Source organism: Ixodes scapularis, unplaced genomic scaffold, assembly GCF_016920785.2.
Source record: "Ixodes scapularis isolate PalLabHiFi unplaced genomic scaffold, ASM1692078v2 PGA_scaffold6__148_contigs__length_123643588, whole genome shotgun sequence".
NCBI lineage: Eukaryota > Metazoa > Arthropoda > Arachnida > Ixodida > Ixodidae > Ixodes > Ixodes scapularis.
In genome coordinates this window covers 21,672,242-21,691,650 of record NW_024609881.1, presented here as the reverse complement: position 1 = coordinate 21,691,650, position 19,409 = coordinate 21,672,242, and the positions used below count along the sequence as shown (strand labels likewise).

General features: G+C 45.4%; 1 protein-coding gene across 1 annotated transcript in view; it reads left to right on the top strand.

The window, feature by feature from the left end:
* The first annotated feature begins 788 nt into the window (after window positions 1–788).
* The window catches only part of LOC8044152 (alkylated DNA repair protein alkB homolog 8), a 43,145-nt gene continuing 24,524 nt past the window's right edge, over window positions 789–19,409 (top strand). Inside the window, exons 1-4 of the mRNA XM_042294648.1 lie at window positions 789–977; window positions 11,202–11,433; window positions 12,823–12,954; window positions 15,320–15,511. Coding sequence (XP_042150582.1) covers window positions 828–977; window positions 11,202–11,433; window positions 12,823–12,954; window positions 15,320–15,511 — 706 coding nt within the window. The 5' untranslated portion in view covers window positions 789–827. The remainder of the gene's footprint in view (window positions 978–11,201; window positions 11,434–12,822; window positions 12,955–15,319; window positions 15,512–19,409) is intronic.

Below are 19,409 nucleotides of genomic sequence, written 5' to 3'. Positions count from 1 at the left end.
TCGTCATTAGCTCGGTGCTCGGAGACAGATTGGGGCCACTTCTTCAAAGCTGTCTCTATGGGAGTTTCCCAACTGAGTGTTTTAGTAACGTTGATTGAAGCCTACCGCAGCGCCGTGACCGGATTGTGTACTCGTCTGCTTCCGGGTACCCCCGAATTGCGACAGATGGCGCTGCGGCGAGAAGAAAAAAATCGGAATCGGATTTTAAACCGAGAACACGAAAGTTCTCCATTGAAAATCCACGAGAAACCATCTCCGTCAGTTTAGCCGGTCGCCATCGGTCGCCCACCCGGAGTGAGAGTTCGCGGTGCTCAACATAGATGGCGCCACAGAAAAAGAGAAAACCGAGGGGGACACAATGCGGTCGCTCATTCGGCTCTCGTTTCCCCACCTGTCTATCTTACACCCTGCACCAGACAGATCTGCGGTCACGCTGGGCACAAAGTCGTTTAAACTTTTTATGACTATGCTTCACCAATATCACAACGTGCCCCCTCCTAGTACTTCTAACCTCCTTGAGCATGACACTCCGGCTTCTGTGACGTCATTTGTTGCCACTTTGGGACCACTTTTGATGTATGGGCGGGATAGGACGCTAAACACACCAGTCGGAGACGCGCTCCAGGCACCGTAATATGGCGGTGCTGCAAGCCGTTGTGACCGTTGCCTGACGAAACATGAACATTGTCATGCCGCCCTCTGCGACCCGAGGGCGATTCAAGAGTTTGTTTGGAGCGTCACCGCGTCAACACTTACGGGGTTCAAATGTCTAGTTTTAGTTAGTTTTAGCCGGCTACGGATCGGCGTCTAGCAACTACGTTAAGAACATGGCGGCGCCCGAAGTGATAAGTGCACAGAACGTTCGGAGCAACGCGAAGCGAACTAAGGCAGAAAGAAAAGCCGATCGCAAGTTGACAAGATGTGCCAAGATGCTAGAGAAGAAAACCGGCATCACGGTGTGCGATCACCCTACCAGGGTAAGTCAACAACCGTCCTCAGTGTTCGAACGCCAGGGCACGGCCGCTGGACAGCTGCCACTACAGTGTACGAGACCTGCTCTCGGGCTAGTTGGCGCGTGATGCTCAGGAAACTTGTACTGAAACGGGACAGTGTTGGGACCGGAGCGGCTCGCATGAGGCGGAGATGACGATAGGTACCGATGCCGGCGCGTTGGTTGTGCGCGTGCGCGGCGATCGGAGCGAGAATACGAAATAGGCCCGTTGCAACACACAGCACCGGCCGCGGTGCCAAAAGGAATGACGGGAACTCTAGGTACAGAACCGGTTGTAGCAGACGACGGAAGCGTCTGCTAAAAGAGGGCTCACGAGAAATTGCGCTACCCTCTTCCTCACTCACTTCCTTCAGTGTCACATGGGCTGTGTTCCAAAATTTACTCGATCCGACTCCGGAGTAAAAGTTTCGTACCGTGGCGTTCCAAAACTTACTCGAGCTTACTCGATGGCGTCAGAACTCGCGTTCCAGAAGCGGGTTGTTTACTCCGGAGTAATTACTCGCGCTACCCTCCTCTATCGGGGGGTAAAGTCAGATCAAATCGAGTAAATACGTCACGTGATCTGTTCGTCGTCTGCTTTCTGCGCCGACAGCCGTCAAAGCTCGCTTGCTCCGTTGGTTTTGGTGGCGGACGTTCGAAATGACAAAGAATTAGGTGCAGCATGTGTGGTTATTGCGATTTGCTGTTGTCAACGCAGGAATTGACTGCATTACATCCAGACCGTCCACCTTCCCGGGAACGTGTACTTGTTATTATCTGAGTGCGAGTGTAAACAGGAGCTTCTCCGCATCCTCGTCCTCGGCGTTGGGGGAATGCCGTAATCTCACGTTCAAGGCCGAAAATGTTTGAACTCGATATATGATAATGTAATATTTTTGTTTCCTCCAGAGTGTGTGTAATGAGAGGATAACGTTTGTAAAGCAGTAAGGCTTCGAAAATTTCACTGTAATCACATTCGCGTCAAAGCGAACGTGAGTTTCATATTCTGGAGAAAGCACCCTCGCACTGAACCGCTACACCGTGTGGAATGTATTTCTGCAAAACATAATCGGTGCAAATTACAATGCGTGGAATATATGCGTTTAGGGCACCGTGACTAGAATTGCAGCGATCGCGCTGATTAATAAAAACACATTTTTTTATGTCTAGCTGTAAGGAGTAAGTAATTTTGATCTCAATATACAGCTCAAAACGAAGGTGAGTAAAAGGAGCTGGTGGATCCACCTCAAAATACACCGCGTCGTCATTAACATTACCGTTCTTCGAGTGCTTTCTCCATGATCAAAAGGATCGTCTGCTATTTTCTGCCATCGCTGCTGCGTTTTCTTTTTGCCGTCGCCCAAGACGAAGCCAATCCGCGTAGGATCCAGGTGATTATCCTGGCCGTTCCAAAATCGAGTCGCGGATCGTTTACTCGCGATGTCACGTGGTATTACCCGCTGACGTAGGAGGCAGGTTACTCGGGTAAGATTTGGAACATAGCCATGGTAGACGATGTGAGGGGGGGGAGGGGGGGCATGGGGGTGCCTGCAGCACTTCGCACGCGGGATTCTGGGATTTTTGCAAAGGGTCTATTTACGTGTCGTTCGGTATTGGTGTTCGAAATGCAGCTGTCGTATGGTGCTGCACTGTTTAAAACATTTTTCCTGTTCTTAAAAATTTCTTTCCCAGCGTCGCCTGCAGCTTTTCTTGACTCCTGAAACGCTAAAAATATACAGTCTTCTCACTTTTCATGTGCGTGTAGCCCGTTTGACAGCCATGCTTGTAGTAGCTGTTTTGTCACTGAATCGTCAAGGGCACTTTACGTTACCGTAACGCGCCGACTTGCCACACAAAAAGAACGACATACCACATTCAAAGCATTTCTGGTCAAACAGACAAAACTAGAAAATGGTATTAAGCTCGCAGACACAGCCGATGGGGGCAAGACCGAGACAACGAAAAGAAAAGTGTTTCGAACGGTTGCGAACGCCCAACACACTTTCGGCCAAACTTGGCCGTCTGCAGCGACTTTCTACAGTTATAACTGGCTGCAGTGCCACCAGGCACTGTATACACGTGCGGCCTCACAAATTCTCTCCATAGCCCCAGAGCAGCGAACAGGAGGCATCTAGGTCAGCTGCTGGTCAGTGCGGCTGGTGGCCAAAAGAAGCAACGTTGGGAAGGCCGTGCCACCGAATGATTGTACACGAGCGCTGTGTCCCAGTTCGGCAAGGCACTCGGACGTTCGAGCACAAGATCGCGTCCAACGATCGCAGCCACAGGTTGTCACAGAGTTGCGAAAATTTCAGATGAGATGGCACTACCTGTTGAATCGAGCTTCATTGCTCGGTGGGTATTGCTGAACCGCTCCGGTCCTAATTACGGTGTGGTCCAAACACACACATATTCTCCTACACTGGGGTACCATTGCATGGTTCAGTAGCTCAAGACTTAAAGGGAAGACTTGAAGGGTTTTAGCAGTTTCATTGTGCCGCAAATGCCTCCTGTACTGTAAAGTGGGTTGTTCTTTTACCCGAGGGTGAACCTATGCCATGGTGACCATGGGCTTCTGCCACACTTCTTACCGCTAAGAAAGCGTTTTAGGTGTGACAACTTTCGTCTATCTCACCTCCTGTGCTGCGCAAACTTTATGGGCTTAAAGGGGCACTCAAGTGGTTTTTGGGGAAGCTACTTTTTGGTGCGATGGCATTAAGGAAGTGTCAGTGAATGAGTACCTTCAGTTTTAGAAGGCAGAACTGCGTATTAATCACGCAGGAATAAAACACATACGGACTCTTTTCTGTCCCTGCGCCGATTAATGAAATTATCGTATGTTTGAAAATTCTGGCGGCCTTTGTAAAGTTTCGCTAAAGAAACAATTCTCAGTTCATTTAGATATGTTGTGCATGATAATTCCACAAGACGTAAAATAGTTCTAGTTTAGCATACGCGATACTGCAATTATCATTTCACAAACAAGGGACTACGTTTTCTCCTTGCCTTCCTCCGTGGGGGGTGAATTTCCCGTTCCCTCGGGGTGCACGGAAGCGCACGTTTCATGAACTGCAAACGTGGCGTCGGTGGTGATCGTCGACATGGACGGTGTGATGAAAGCTCATCGTTCCGTTGTGTGTCGCTATAAAAGCTCATTTTCGTTGTGTGTCGCTATGATAACCCAGCACGTACTAGAAGGGAAGATCCACCTACTTGTGCGGCGATGTCGTGGCGGCACTCTCAAGACAGCAGAAACGCCCGTGCCATCGTGTTTGTTTACTTCGACTACAGTGGTGCTTTCTTAGCATTTTTCCTCGAACATCGCCCGGATTTCTTATTTGGCACATTTCATGCATGTGCTCAAGTTCAAGGTATTACTGGCGCGTACCGTATAAAGGATGCGAATGTTGACGTATTTTCATCACCGAAAAAAAGTGATTAGTTTAGCAATCCTGAACGCTCGCAACGTCTATCTTTTCATTTAATTTCATTTTCATTTTATTACCTTAAGGGCCTCTATGTGAGGCATTACATTAGGGGGGTACATCAAATTCACAAAAATTGGGGAAAACATTGAATGAGAACAATAAGAAAGCATCATTATACAGAGATTACTCAAACAACTTAACAAGCTCCTGCGTATAATGGTTATGGTCACACATTGTCACCAGGCTTCAGGGCATGCTATTCCATTCAGAAATGCATAGAGGGAGAGGTGAGTATTTGTAGGCGTTCTAGAGAAAATGGGTTCGACTTTACATGGATGATCTAGGCGAGAGGAAATATGATGAGCCGGGAAAATGAATGTTTTTGGTGACCATGGGTATAGTCTGTGCATAAAAGAGAGCCGTTCGTTTTTTCTACGAGTTTCGAGTGTATGGAGAGATATGGGGACTGTTTTAGACAGGAAATGCTTTTTCGAGAAGAATCGCGAGTAATAAAACGAGTGGCGCGATTTTGGACAGCTTCGAGTTGGTTAATGACATACAATTGATGAGGATTCCACATGATGGACGCGTATTCCAGTTTTGTCCGAACTAATGTAGTGTATGCTAAACGTTTGACATACGGGTCTGCAAGATAAAGATGTCTTCTTAAAAATCCTAATGTTCTATTTGCTTTAGAGCAGATATAGTCGACGTGGCACTTCCATGACAAGTCTGCAGAAAGGAACACTCCTAGATATTTAAATGTGGCTACACATTCTAGTTCACAAGATGAAATAGAGTAAGTGTTAGCGACCTTATTTTTTGATCTGGAGAACGACATAATTTTAGATTTATCCAGATTAATCGTCATGAGCCAAGATTCACACCAGGTCGTTAATTTTTCTAGATCGTCTTGTAGAATTATGCAATCATTGATGGAAGAAATTTTGCGATAGAGCACAAGGTCGTCAGCATACAATCTCACGGTGGAAGAGAGGGAAGAAGCAATGTCGTTTATATAAATTAGGAAAAGAAGTGGGCCTAGAACTGAACCCTGAGGAACGCCGGAGATGACATTCAATGGAGAGGAGGTGACATTATCGACAATCACAGATTGGGTGCGATGAGACAGGAAGGCCCGAATCCACGAGACAAGGTTACTACTGACGTTTAGATGGAGGAGCTTAAGTATTAATCTGTTATGGGAAACACGATCAAAAGCTTTTGAGAAGTCTATGAATATTGCATCCATTTGTTTTAAAGAGTGCATATTGCTACGAAGATCGTGGGTGAGTTCGAATAATTGGGTAACACAAGACAGTTTTTTGCGGAAGCCATGCTGATCAGAGAACAACAAATCGTTACTATCGAAATGTGACATTATGCTGCTAAAGACAATGTGCTCTAAAATTTTGCATGACACACTGGTCAGTGAGATGGGCCTGTAATTTTTTAGCTCATTCGGATTACCTGATTTGAAGATGGGTACTACGTTAGCATTTAGCCAGTCAGATGGCAATTGGGAGAAAGCTAGGGATTGCTCGAAAATAAGGAGCAGAAATTTGGCGGAAGTATCTTTCATTATTTTTAAGAGTGGAGTTAATTCCGTCACAGCCAGGTGAAGAGTTCACAGGGAGTCGATCAAAAACATTTGAAATTTTGTCTCTATGGAGAGGTAAATATCCTGCATGACTGTTGGGCTTCGAAGCTAGATAGGCAAGGTTCTGGAAAAGTTTCGCCTGTAAATACCTCACCAAAATACGCGTTAAAATTGGAGGCAATTACCGCGGATGATAATGGGCTATCTTGTGGATCTACGGTAGGAAGTTTGGCGCCCCTGGGTGTAGGATTAATGATAGACCAAAACTTTTTGGGATTTTTAGTTAGTACCTTTTTTAGGTCAACATTAAAAAACTGATGTTTCGCTGACTGCATTACGCGTTTGCACTCATTGGAAAACGCGTGAAAATGAAGCCAAATTTCATCAGTGTTTAACTTTACAGCCTTGCGGTATAAACGTTTTTTCTTTTTTAAAATGCGCTTTATTTTCACTGAGAACCAGGGGGGAGATGAGTCTGAGGTAAGTATCTTTTTAGGAATAAACTGGTTCACGGAGCTAAGCAGTGTGTCCTTGAAAAAAGTCCAATTGACCTCGACTGAACAATCATTGAAAGAGTTTTCGAAGTCTGCGAATGCCCGAATGAGAGTGGAATTCAGATCCACTATATTTGCCTTAGGGCAGTCCCAAATTATTTTCGAGGTCTTTTCTTTGTCCGGTACCTTTAGTGAAAGATTGATGGCTATGAGGGCATGATCACTAATCGGCGATAGGAAATGTATGGAAGAGATATGTTCAGGATGAGTAATAAAAAACAAGTCTAATGTTGAATTGCCACGTGTTGGCTGAGCAATTTGTTGATGAAGTCCAAATGCAGAAAGCAGGTGCATAAATTCTAAACACTCTAAGGGGTTAGTTACTACATGAAGGAATAGAACTGTCTGCCCAGTTATTACCGGGAAAGTTGAAACCTCCTGCTAGGATGATAATGTTGTCAGGATAAGACAAAAACACTTCTTCCAAGCTGGTGCCAAGTTCATCAACAAAGCCTCCTCCAGAGCTTGGGGGGGGGGGGTGATAACACACTCCCAGCACAAATTCTTGAAACAATATTTTAAATTCAATCCATAGAAGTTCAAGATTAGTAGTGACTGTCACAGCAGCAGACTCTAAAGCTTTAATAGCAATCAAACCGCTTCCTCCTCTGCAATGAGTACGATCTTTACGGTATATAGAAAAATCTGAATCAAGAAGCAGTTCACTTGGAACGTCACTATTCAGCCATGTCTCTGTGCCTAAAATAATCTGAGAATTGCACATGTGCGCATGTTCAAGTAAAATATCTTGTTTATTAAAAATGCTGCGAAAGTTTGTGAACAAAAATGAAAGTTGGTGTGCATGGGAGGCACGATCAGTTGACCTTGCGGGAGGTAGTCAAGGGCGCGTGCCGCTGACATAGTGTTTTTCAATCACGCTTTCGCTCTGAAGGTCGTAAACAAACACCTTATCGCCTACGTACAATTTGTTGTGCACAAGTCTGGTTCTCATCCTGTCCGCTCAAAACGTAGAACCGTATTCCCAAAGCTTGCCACGTGCGAGGCGTATCTTCGGACAATAGTCGTTTTCTATCCATACCTTAATGTTAAGGTTTTTTAGCTTGGGAGCGTTTCTGAATATAGCCATCTTGTCCCGGAAGTCCAAGAGCTTTATGATGATAGGTTGATAGAAATCCTGACGCTTCTGCCCTAAGCGTTGAATACGTTCAAAAACGCCAGGCGTCACGTTTAGATTATCTGATAGGAATGTTGTGACGGTTGTATCTAGCTCTTCAGGGGTTTCAGTGGATTCTTCTGCGATCCCTTTGATGATAATATTGTTTCGTCGCAGTCGGTTGTTAAGGTCGTCTACGGTTGCTGTTAATTCTTCAACAAGTTTTTGTTGTTCCGCAACAGGCCCAAGTTCAGCTTTCACAAATTCAAGGTCCGATTTCAGTGAGGGAATACCTTTGGTAGCCTTGGAGAGTTCAGTGACCCTACCTTTAATCTCAAAGTGTTATCAGTTTGGTACTCATGAGTTGATTTTGTCAGAAGATCAAGAGACTGCATGATAGCATCCAGTTTAGCAGACTCAGCACTTACTGGTCCAGGATTAAGTTCCACATCACCAGATTGCATTAATATACACGCCAGGCAAAATAAAAGCAGAGAACTGGGTCGCGGACCAACATAGCGCGCAAGGCATATTAGCGGTTTGAAGAGTCGCGACCCTCTGTTGACCATATATGTCGTTGATTTACGCCGGCAACCGAAAAGACCTATATGGGCACAGTACACAGACAGATCTACACCCATGGCCTGGGATCAGCAGCCAGCAGAAAAAAAAAAAGAAAAAAAAACATACAAAGGCAAATGACGTAAGGTATTACCTGAATAAAACAAGCGATGCAGTTAGCCCCAAACATCAGACTGGCCGCAGATCCCGCCGAGCGCTGAACTTGACGGTCTTTTGTAGCAGGGCACACGTGGGCACAGGCACCAATCCAAACGAAGCAGCACAGTGACTCTGCAGTGATGACAGTGCCGTCGCTGAACAGTCTTGAAGCATCCGTTAACAGCTTGTCATCGCAGTGGTAACGAACTTGATAGTAGGTTGGCCAGGGAGCGATAGCAGAGCCCGTCAAGCGAGGATGCCGTGGAAACCAGCGAAATATGATCATGAAATCATATTTCTACGTTGCTATATCGCTGCTAAGATTGCATTGTCTTTTATAATCATAGAAAAGGCGTGTGGCAATATTTGTACTATTGGCAAAGTCATGTATTAGAGTCATGATCGTCCAAGACGGCGTACTGTCTTTTTTGGTTCTTTTTTTTTCATCCACTGTACCCTGCAAGCCTATCATGAAAAAAAAAGAAAAAAAGCTTTAGGCTATAGAAAACTGTCTGTCTATATTCTGTTACGCCATTGAGTGGCAGTGCGTCCCCTTTTTAGAGGCGCCGCTGAAACAGCTGACGGCGGTGTAGAAGCGGTCGCCGTGCTGACAATCCGCTGCGCTTGTTGCAGTGGTTGCAGGTACGTGCGGCGCAGAGTGGTCGCTCCGGTTGCAACATTCGCAGTCGTAGGTAACGCGCTCGTTGCAAATGTCTAAACCAGCCTTCCCCGTCCTCCCGAGGCGAAAGTCAACGTGCCGACATTGTTTGACATAACGTACCAGAGGTTACGCTGCTATGCCAAACGTTGGTTTCATTATGACTTGCCCCAACCGCAAATCGAAGAACGCCCGAATATGTCTGGCGTTTCATCGTCCTCGGAACCCGAACACGACTCCGTAGCGCTGCTATCGTCCACATCGCAGGTCGGAGTGGCGTCATAGGAAATCATCCCCAGGTCGGCTGTCCGCCGAAGAATCTCAACCTATAACGGCGTCAGGTCATCGAGCGTAGAGAACTCCGCCGTGATCGAAGCTCGAATGACAACAGTGCTGTCAACGTTACTAAAACACTCAGTTGGGAAACTGCATAGAGACTGCTCTGAAAAAGTGGCCCCGATCTGTCCACGAGAACCGAGCTAATAGCGAACACAACGCCGCCATTTCTCCCGCAGTGGCCACTCGAGGAACTGCACGTGACTTCAATTTTGCCTTTAATCAGCCATTTTTGCGCCGAAACAGATACAGTGGAAGAGGTTGCAGGGGCGCCACCCCTGTCTCCCCAGCGGACGCGCCGCGACTTACTACTGAAGTTAAAATGCACCTCGGTCAGGAAGTGCTACCTGAAAGCACCACTGAGGCATGGTTGTATAAAAACCATATTAATTGTGCTGCAAAACCCTGCAAACTAAAGATTTTAAAAACATCACGCGCCCATCATTTTGTACTATACCCCAATAAATGTCATACAAAAAGAGTCTTTTCCATTTGTTTTTACGGAAAAACATGCTTTCTAAAAGCTCAAGGTGACCACAGCACAGACAAATGATAAAGAGTGGTGCTGTTGTCGTATTTAGCTTGGTCTTGGCGGACGCCAGCGGCCCAAGTTTCGACGGCGAGTTTCCCAACTCAGTGTTTTAGTAACGTTGAGTGCTGTTAAGTTTTTTTGGGCGAAGTCGCCAGGACGCGGTCTAAAAGTCGCCAGTTTTAGCGAAAAGTCGCTGAGTGGTGATGATGATGATGACCTTTCTTGGATTTGTTTTTATTGTATAAGACGTAAAGTTTCTTTTTTTTTTCCAAACATTATTTATTTTTTATTTTTTTGTGGCGAGACAAGTGAGTAGTCGGAGTCGGCCGTCCCATTCCCAAGGGACTCGCCAACATCTTGAGTGACTCAAGGCATTGGCGAGAAGATCCTGGTTCATGAACAAAACAGCGGAAGGCTGTTCTGCTTCATCCTTATCGAAAAAAAAAAAAACGCTTTAAGACGCAGAGTTTTTTTACTGTTACAAAGGATTTTTTTTTAAACACCTGATAATCCCTGAAAAATGGAGTGGCTCTGAAGTGCTTCGGGGTCGGAGAATAAAAATAAGTGAGATCGAGAGCTGTCCCCTGGAAGCCACCGGATAGCTATCCGACCGACATATTTTCCCCGTCCACGTAGCTTTAGCAACAACAATTTACATAACTGAAAAAAAAAAAGTCGTTAAGACTCCAAAAACACAAAATTGTCGTTTAGGACGACTGAAAACACTTTAAATTTAGCGACTTTCTCGCTAAGTTAACACCACTAAATGACAAAGAGTTCGGCCGGTGCGGCTACCTCAGGATTGCTGCGCGACGGAACGTCGTCCAACGCCATTGGCCCGAGAACATTTTGATATGCGAGTGGTGACCAATGAGAGTGGTTTCGTTTTCGGGTGGATCTGAGGTTTGGCAGCCTTTAATTACATTTTTATTAAATAAATGATCACCGAATGACTATATTTTTTGGTTTTTAGGGATACTTAGGGCGTCTAAATTCAGTTGTCATCATCAAAACACAAACTCAAAAAACCACTTGAGTGCCCCTTTAAATTGTAGTTCTAACTGTCGTAATATCCCGAGGAGTGGCCCACCTAAAATTGAGAACAATGAGGCGAAGATGAGGGGTAGGCTAACTTTCGGAGGTTTTGTTGGAAGCGAGGGGCCGCTTTTTAGACACAGTTAACGCACCTATCGGAGACACGTTCCACGCACCGTAGTGGCGGTCTACGCTTTGAAAAGAGGCCGCCCAAAACAAACGTGTTTGATCCGCAGTACCTGGTCCTGAACAACTGCGGGCTCGTGTGCGGTGGAAGCTACGAGTCCATTCTTGACGAGCTGGGCAAGTACGGAGACGTCGAGGACATTGTGCTCCTTCCGGGTCAGCAGTTTGCGTTCGTCGCCTTCCGAGACGTCGCGGACTGCGTCTCGGCTGCGACGTTTTTGAGCACGAGACCGTCACACCTCGTCGCCGACGGATCGGTGCACTCCGCATTCGTGGATAAAGGTACGGACGTTTCTGGCATCTGACTAAGAAGCATCTCTTGTTTCCTGTTGCCAATTAAGGAAGTTTCACATAGGTTACGACAGACAAGTGTGTCCAATCACCTGCGTGTGGGTGTCTTTCAATGCCATTTCGTCAAATAAATCCTTAGATGGCTTTACAAATTGTGTGTATATTTTAGATGCGAGCTCGACACTTTGATTTACTCGTCACAACCATATTGTTTTCCTCTTTGTGTGTTGTGCATGTTGTATAATCACGAACGTGCTTTCCATCGAGGCTTCGGTCATTCTGAGACGTGAAATAGTAAAGCAATATTATATTATCTTTATATACTTCCGTCTCAAAATCTTGCCGGATGCCATGTTGACACACATTCACCCTATGCCAGTGCTTCCCAAGCTCTGCTTCCCTGCAGCTAGTCAAGTAGATAAAATATTACATTGCAACGTCTGGCTCACACGGAAAGAATAAAACATTGAAATGGAGAAAGGACAGGCACTTGCAGTTCTTTCAACGAGCAATGACACATTTATATGATCATTGCTCGTTGAAAGAAGTGTGAGTTTCTGTCCTTCGTCCATTTCAGTATTTTATTCTTTCTATGTAAAGTAAAGTTTATCCAACCCGCTCTGCTACGTGTATGCAACCTCTGGCTCGTCAGGATGCCACAAGCTTTTCAGTGCATGCGCATAAAATTGATGTTGAACTTCTTTTTTTTTTGTGCAGTTAATATAATAGGAGCGAGTCAGCTGGGCTAGAGACCATCGTAAAAAGTACATGCCTGCAAGAATGACTGTTCCTAACTACTGAAATCAGTTTGTTTGTTAGAGCGCACTGTCGCAAACCAAGGGCAGAGTTTGGACACCTGAACTCGTAGTACCGGCTCGACGTTGAGCTGTGACCTGTACTTTGTTTTTATTATTGCCACTGCAAAGAAGGCTATTTATTTCCTTTTTTTTCTTTTTTCAAGTTCCCGACTTGCTTTGCGAAACCCCCTTGGGGTCGCGATCCACAGTTTGGGTAACACTGTGTTGATTCATGCATGGAGGCAGTGTTTTCAAGTTCGCTCGAGTTCTTTAGAGCTGCGATCAACAGCGTCTTCCAGAATAGACGGGGACACAGAAGAGCATTGTTTGGCACTCGATTTTTATACGTACTGGTCTTCATCCGTAGCACAGATTGGCCGGCCATCGAGTGTGACCCATTGGCGGACCAAAGGTAACCTTAGCCATACAGACCAGATGCCAAAGCTTCAGAAAAATCGTTATTTATTCGAAAGTTACGAGCAATTTCCTAAAAATTTTGGTTTATTTGTGGAGTGAAAAATGTGCTGTAAATATTTTGGGGGGCACCCCGCGATTTATTTGGAAACCGTGGTGATACTTGCAGTGCCGGAGCACAGCAGCTGCGGGGCCCCCTTCCTGGAGCATCCCCCGGGCCTGCAGCTGGTGCGGGAGGCCGTGGACGAGGCTGAGGAGGCATTGCTCTGGCGTCTCGTCTCCTGGGACCGGGACTGTCGCGGTGAGTGCCAGGACCGAACGTGGAGCTTTTTCAAAAAAACTTTGTCTTGGCCCCCGGGTAAGATATATATTGGTGTGGACACCGAACACGTCACAGCTGCCTGACAAAGTCCTCTCCTTGGCTTGGTTGCAACCGGGCAACCACCAGGCGACCCTTCGATAATTGGCTAAATGTTGCCTGTTGCGGGCCCGTTTCCCACACTATTGAAGACATGCTTGGTCTGAAAGTTGATTTTCTGGGTGTGCCATGTCATGAAGAACTTGGCATTTCCGCTACGTGCATTGCTTAGACTCAGCTTTGTCTTTGGCCCTAGTTTTGTGCTGTTTCATTGGCAGATATGCTGTCAGAATGGGCTACTGGGGCGTGCACCAGTAGGACTTTATCGGGTCAATCGCGTCGCCATGTTGCCGGCCAGTGGGTCCACACTTTTATATATCCTGCACTATTGTCCCGGCAGACCTACTCCTCATGTTGCGCAATACGCTTGACTGTGACGAGCTGTTGGCGTCGATGTGGTGCGGTTTCCATTCGGGAAAGCCTTAGAGTGTCTGTACACTTTCTATTCAGATATTCATTCGAAGTGTCTAATGACACGGTTGCAACAAACTTCAAATTTGATGTTTTTACAAAGTGACATATTTAGTTCACTAATTTATACAGTCGGAGCACGCAGCGTACCCAGGTTCAATAACATGGGCAAACAGTTTTTTTTTTCTTTTTTAACATTTTGCGATATGGAACGTAAAGAAATAAAATAAACACCAACAAGTAAAAATTGCACACACATACGAAATACAAAAACACTTTTTAGCAAGTTATTGTTATGATGCAGTTTTTCAAATCAAGGTTCACACTTACACAGATTGATGCACTTGTTTTTAAATGAAATGGGATTGTGCTCATTTACAATATGGTTGTGTAGTTTGTTCCAGTCAGTGATACAAAATACTAAGGGAGAAAAAGGGAAAGTGTTAGTACGGCACTGAATTAATTCAATTTTGCAGGAATTATCTAATCTGGATAATACAGAATTGGCAGCCCGGCAGTAAGCAGATTGAAAATTGTGATCTGAGTATAATAGACACCTTGAGAAAAAAACACAATCGGGCAATTGTTTGTCTTTTTCCTGGAAGAGGAATATTTATGTTAGTTTTTAAAGCAAAGACACTAGTTTCGGATGAATAATCACTGCATATAAACCTGGCTGCTTTGTTCTGAATAGATTCGAGCCTCGAGATTAGGTAACTTTAGTGTGGGAACCAAATGATGCTTGCATAATCTAATTTGAGGAGGATTATTGTTTTGTACGCAAGTATAGCTTCCTTTCAATGCAAGCTAGATATAATGTTTGTCTAATGAAACTGGCTGCTTTTAGCGTGCTATTTGTTATTTGCTTGATGTGCTCATTCCATGATAATGTGTCTCTAAAATACATGCCCAAATACTTGTACAATGATAAGTGTTCTAGTGGTTGTAAGAGTAATGAATACTGGGTTTGTGTTTTAGTGGAAGATTTAGTTGCAGACATTTGTTTGCATTTACCAGTGTTAATGTTCATCTGCTATAGGGAACACCATGAAGATATCATATTTTAATAGTCTGCAATATTGGGATCATTAGGTGTATTTATTTTTTGGCAAATAATGCAATCATCAGCAAATAGTGTAATTGTTGATTTAATCTATGGTGGTAGGTCATTACTATATATTACAAACAATAAAGGCCCGAGTACACTAGCCTGAGGGACACCGGATGCGACAGTATCGGGACTCGATGTTGACTGGTTTATTCTTACAAATTGTATTTTATTTAACAAAGAAGAAGATATCGAGTTTATAGTAAATGGGTGTATCTGAAGATGTGAGAGTTTGAGAAGAAAGGGATGATAAGGAACAGTGTCAAATGCCTTGGCGAAATCGATAAAAATTATATCTGTCTGAGCTGTGAGATGAGTATTAAAGTGAAGGTCAGTAACGAATTCGAAATGCTGGCTAGTACGGATGTGACCCTTTCTAAAACCATGTTGGTTAGTAAAAGTTACCAGCGATTTTCGGAAACTTTCAACGGTATAACGGCAGACGACAGAGCCCACGAATACACAGGGCTAAATGGCACAAACTGCCAAGAACAGGCCCTATTTTCCCGTGGAAAGTTTTCCGAAACTTTGGCACCTGGTCCGGGCCGCCAGGGATACATCTGGGCAAAGACTGAGCGTCTGGTGATGCATACCTTATTTTTGCAGTGAAAAAAAAATAGCTAAATTTTTTGGGGATACGTTGTCCACTGTATGGAGCATGAGTGTGCCGAAGCGCGTTTGGACGTAAGGTTGACAGTCGAGCCACGTCTTGCCTCTCCGACGACGCAGCTTTGAAGCAGCGCGAGGTGAGGCACTTTGGCTATGCCTTCGACTACGAGCTGCAAGGGGTGCGCAAGGATGCCCCGCTCGCCGAGCCCATCCCCGAGGAGTGCGCGCCTTTCCTCGGCAGGCTCGTCGCCTCGGGCCGTCTGAGCGGGCTTCCCGACCAGCTCACCGTCACGCGCTACCTGCCCGGCCAAGGTGAGGTCCAAGGTCACATTCGCTCGTGTGTTTTGCCGGTACTCCTAGTACCGGCTGCCGGGATTGCAACGTCACGCAACGCACCGGCGTCTGCAACTTCATTTGTTGCCACTTCAAGACTACTTTTGATGCACGGGACAGATGGGACGCCGACGCACCAGTCCGAAAACACGTTTTTGGCACCATACGCGCGCTCCGGTAACTCCACAGTCCTTAAGTTACCTGGTCTGAAACCTTTTTGTCGTGCCGCTGGAAAGTTTTCCCTAGGGACTAATTGGGGCTCCGGAGGTGCACCACCGATGTTGGGAGTCAACCAGTCGGATCGTACGAAAAACCCGACAGGCGGATGTGGGTATGGAGCAGCTGTCGTGGAAAACGTCACCGGATGCATCGAGTACTCTTTCGGGAAAACCTCCTGGACCCGTCGAAGAAACAGACAATTGGAAACGCCATTCATACTTGAGACCTCGCGGTTGTACTGTGTACAAATTAATTGAAATGCCACGTGAAGTGGCATTTCAATTAAACATTTGTTTCGTTTTTTTTACATTTTACGAGGGTTAACATCATTTGTGGTGTCAAAATTCCCTAGGGCGGAAAGCGCCATAATTTCCAGATCAGTAAGTTGTTTATTCAAGTACTGTGGTGACCTGGGAGGCTATGACGAGCGGGCAAAGGCAGGCAAGCAACTACACTACCCTCTCGTCTTCAGCGTCATGGGGGGGCAAAGAGGAATGTACGGGACTTCGCGCAGCGTTTGTGAATTTTTGCGAGAGCTCTTTTCCTTTGACATGGTGGGTGTAACAGCTTCGAAAAATGAGGACGATAGAAGGAATAGACACGACTCGTTTTTTAAGTCTATTCCTTTTATCGTCCTCGTTTTTTGAAGCTGTTACACCCACCATGTCAAACTTCTACCAACTCGCCCAGTTCAACACCTTGTAACTGTTTTTTTCATTTGGCTCGTGTCACGTTGCACATCTTTTCAATAAAGTGCTGCTCGGTACTGTCGCACCTTCGTAGCATTTGCAGCAACGTGATTGCTGCGCCCTTTGCGCCAAACTGCACCTAAGGGCTTACCCTGCTACATTCTAAACTTGATTTCACTCTATTAAATATTGAAAATATTGTGACTCAGGCCCCGCTACACGTCCGGATCATTATGGTAGGCTTGTGCGAATATTCAGAACTTTCGATTTTAGCCGCCAACAACATACTATCCTATTCAGTATCTGTCGATTTTAAACACTGTCAGTACTTGAAATTTTCGCGCTCATACCTATGCTCCTAGTCTGCTCTGGCGTGCAAGTTAGCTTTGTTGAGTGCGCTTCTCACTGTGCTCTTGTGTACCGCAGTGAAACGGTAACTGCGAAGTAATCATCGCAATTTTGCTTATCTTGCTTCACCTCAGTGCATCTGAGTGCTAAAGGGAAAGCATTCCCCCAGAGCGGGACATTTAAACACGCAAGCATCGGGTATATTAAAACGAGGAGCTTTGTGAGTATTAATGTAGCTGCTCTTGGTTGTAATAAAAATTTCTGAATTATACTGTGGCTATTATTTACGATAGACTTCGGTATTTTAGCGATATCTTTTTCAAATACGTGATTTAGCGAGGGTACTCGCAAGAAAATTTATATGAACCGCTCTATAGGTTTATTTTTTTCTAATTCTATTCTTTAGTTCTCACCTTTATATATGATAATGATGATAATGATAATATTTATTTGCACTCAGGAAGAGATGTTTTATCCGTTTGAGGTACAGTCGATAGAATAAACTAAATGAAGTGAAGCAGTACGAGAAAGCTTGGGAATAACCTGAACAACTTGGGCCGGATTGTTTTAAGAAGGCATACTTATCGTTCACACGCCAATGTCTTATTATGAGGTTGTACATAGAAACTGTCATTAATTTTTATAATTCAATGACAAGATCTTTTTTTTTTAAATCTGAATTATGAATTTTTTTATTATTACGACCTTTAGCACTTGAATGAAACATCAAGCAACTTCATCGTGCCCGAAAGATGGCCATAAACATATGTCATAAGGCACGCGCCACTCATGCTTAAGTGCGGGAGTGTGATGCCACTGCCGGAGTGCTGTGTGCAAAAGGTGCGCCTCGGACATCGTTTGTGCTCGTTGTGTGCTATGTGCGACAGACTGTGAGGTGACCGCATCTACATCTACGGCCTCGATGTCAGCGGCAACGTCTACATCTACGACGGCTCCCACAGGCAATTGTGGCCTCCCACGCAAATATTCCGCAGCCTTCTTAAGTGCCCTCCTCCAGGCATCGTTCTCGACGAAGTCCTCTAGGCGTCATTCTCAACGTCATCCTAGGCGTCATTCTCAACGTCATCATCATTAAAGGATAACTGCAAAGAAAAAAAGTGTGTTTTTAAACAGCCTAAATGGGACAATCATGACATAAAACAAATCTTCCGTGAAAAAACAAACTTTTTCTAGCAATATTTACGCCACAGGACGTAATTTAGTCAGGGTCACAACTTCTCCAGATTTGAAACTCCCGCCCTTTCAACGCGCAGAGTGGCTGTTGTACGTCACATAAAGGCTGCTATACGTCACTCCGTAACGTATAGCAGCCTTTATGTGACGTATAAGACCAACTTTCTGGCGCACGATTTAAAACGGACGAAATAGCCACAAGCTAAAATCAATCTCGTGCAATAAATATTGCTGTAAACAATTTTGTTTTTGTCGGAAAAATTATTTTGTAACATGCTTGTCCCAATTAGGCTGTTTAAAAAATGACCGCATCTCCATCTGGTGAATGATGTTGATTGGGGCGAATCTCTGATGATACTGATTTTGTTCATAGGTAGTGCTGATGGTGCTTCCGAGCTCTCAACTCCGGGTCCGCCGTTTTTCACGCTTCGCAGCAGCTTCTCGCGCCCTGGTCTCCGGAGCAGCTTGCTGTCTGCGTAGACGCCGAGCCGCAGCGTGCCAAGCTTTTCGTTCGTTTTCATCCATGTCAGAAAGAGAATGTGTGGTATGGAGCGTGGTTATATACGCATTAGAGCATTTGACCACAGCGCCCTCTCGTTTATAAACATTGAGCCAATGCATGCAAAGTTGAATGCGATTATATACGCATTTGACCGCAGCGCCCTCTCCTGTATAGACGTTGAGCGGCTATGTTGTATTTAAATTTTTTCATTTAAGTTTCACCACGCTAACTAGGTGGCGCCACGAACTGCCATAGCAACCCCCGTAGCCAGGCGACGCTACTGTTCACCCATCGGGGCCCGTGCGCCCAGGTGGATTTCCCCCGGGGCACTGGGCCCCCAAGTTGTTTGCTCCTTATTTGGGCTCTCCGAATCACAACAGGCTACATGTAACGTTTCATCCTTGACAGAAACCCCAGCTCTTGATTTACTACCACATCTCAAAGCCCCCTACTCATCCCGCAGTCGTGGCCGAGTGGTTAAGGCGATGGACAAGAAATTCATTGGGGTCCCCCGCACAGGTTCGAATCCTGTCCACTGCACAAACATTTTTTTTTTTTAAAAAGACAGATGGGATGGCAATTTATGTGAGCACGGACGCCGGACGGACAAGGCTAGACCCTAAGGAGCTTCGCCCCTAAAATACACTTTTTTTTCTTTGCAGTTACCCTTTAAAGGGGCCCTGCAATCATATTTAAGCGTCTACCTTTTTTGCAGTTTCCGCGTCTCTTGGGGTTCAGGCAAGCCAGCGGGCACGGAAAGAGTAACCAAACATTAGTGCGTCATATTTTAACCAGACGATGCGGAAACCACCTCCACCTCCACCTACGAGGGCGACCCGCGTTGCCAAAAGCGCGCGATATGTGACATCTTTGGTCCTGGCCTTACAACTGGTCAGAGCCACTAAAAGCTTCTTTTTTAGTCGAG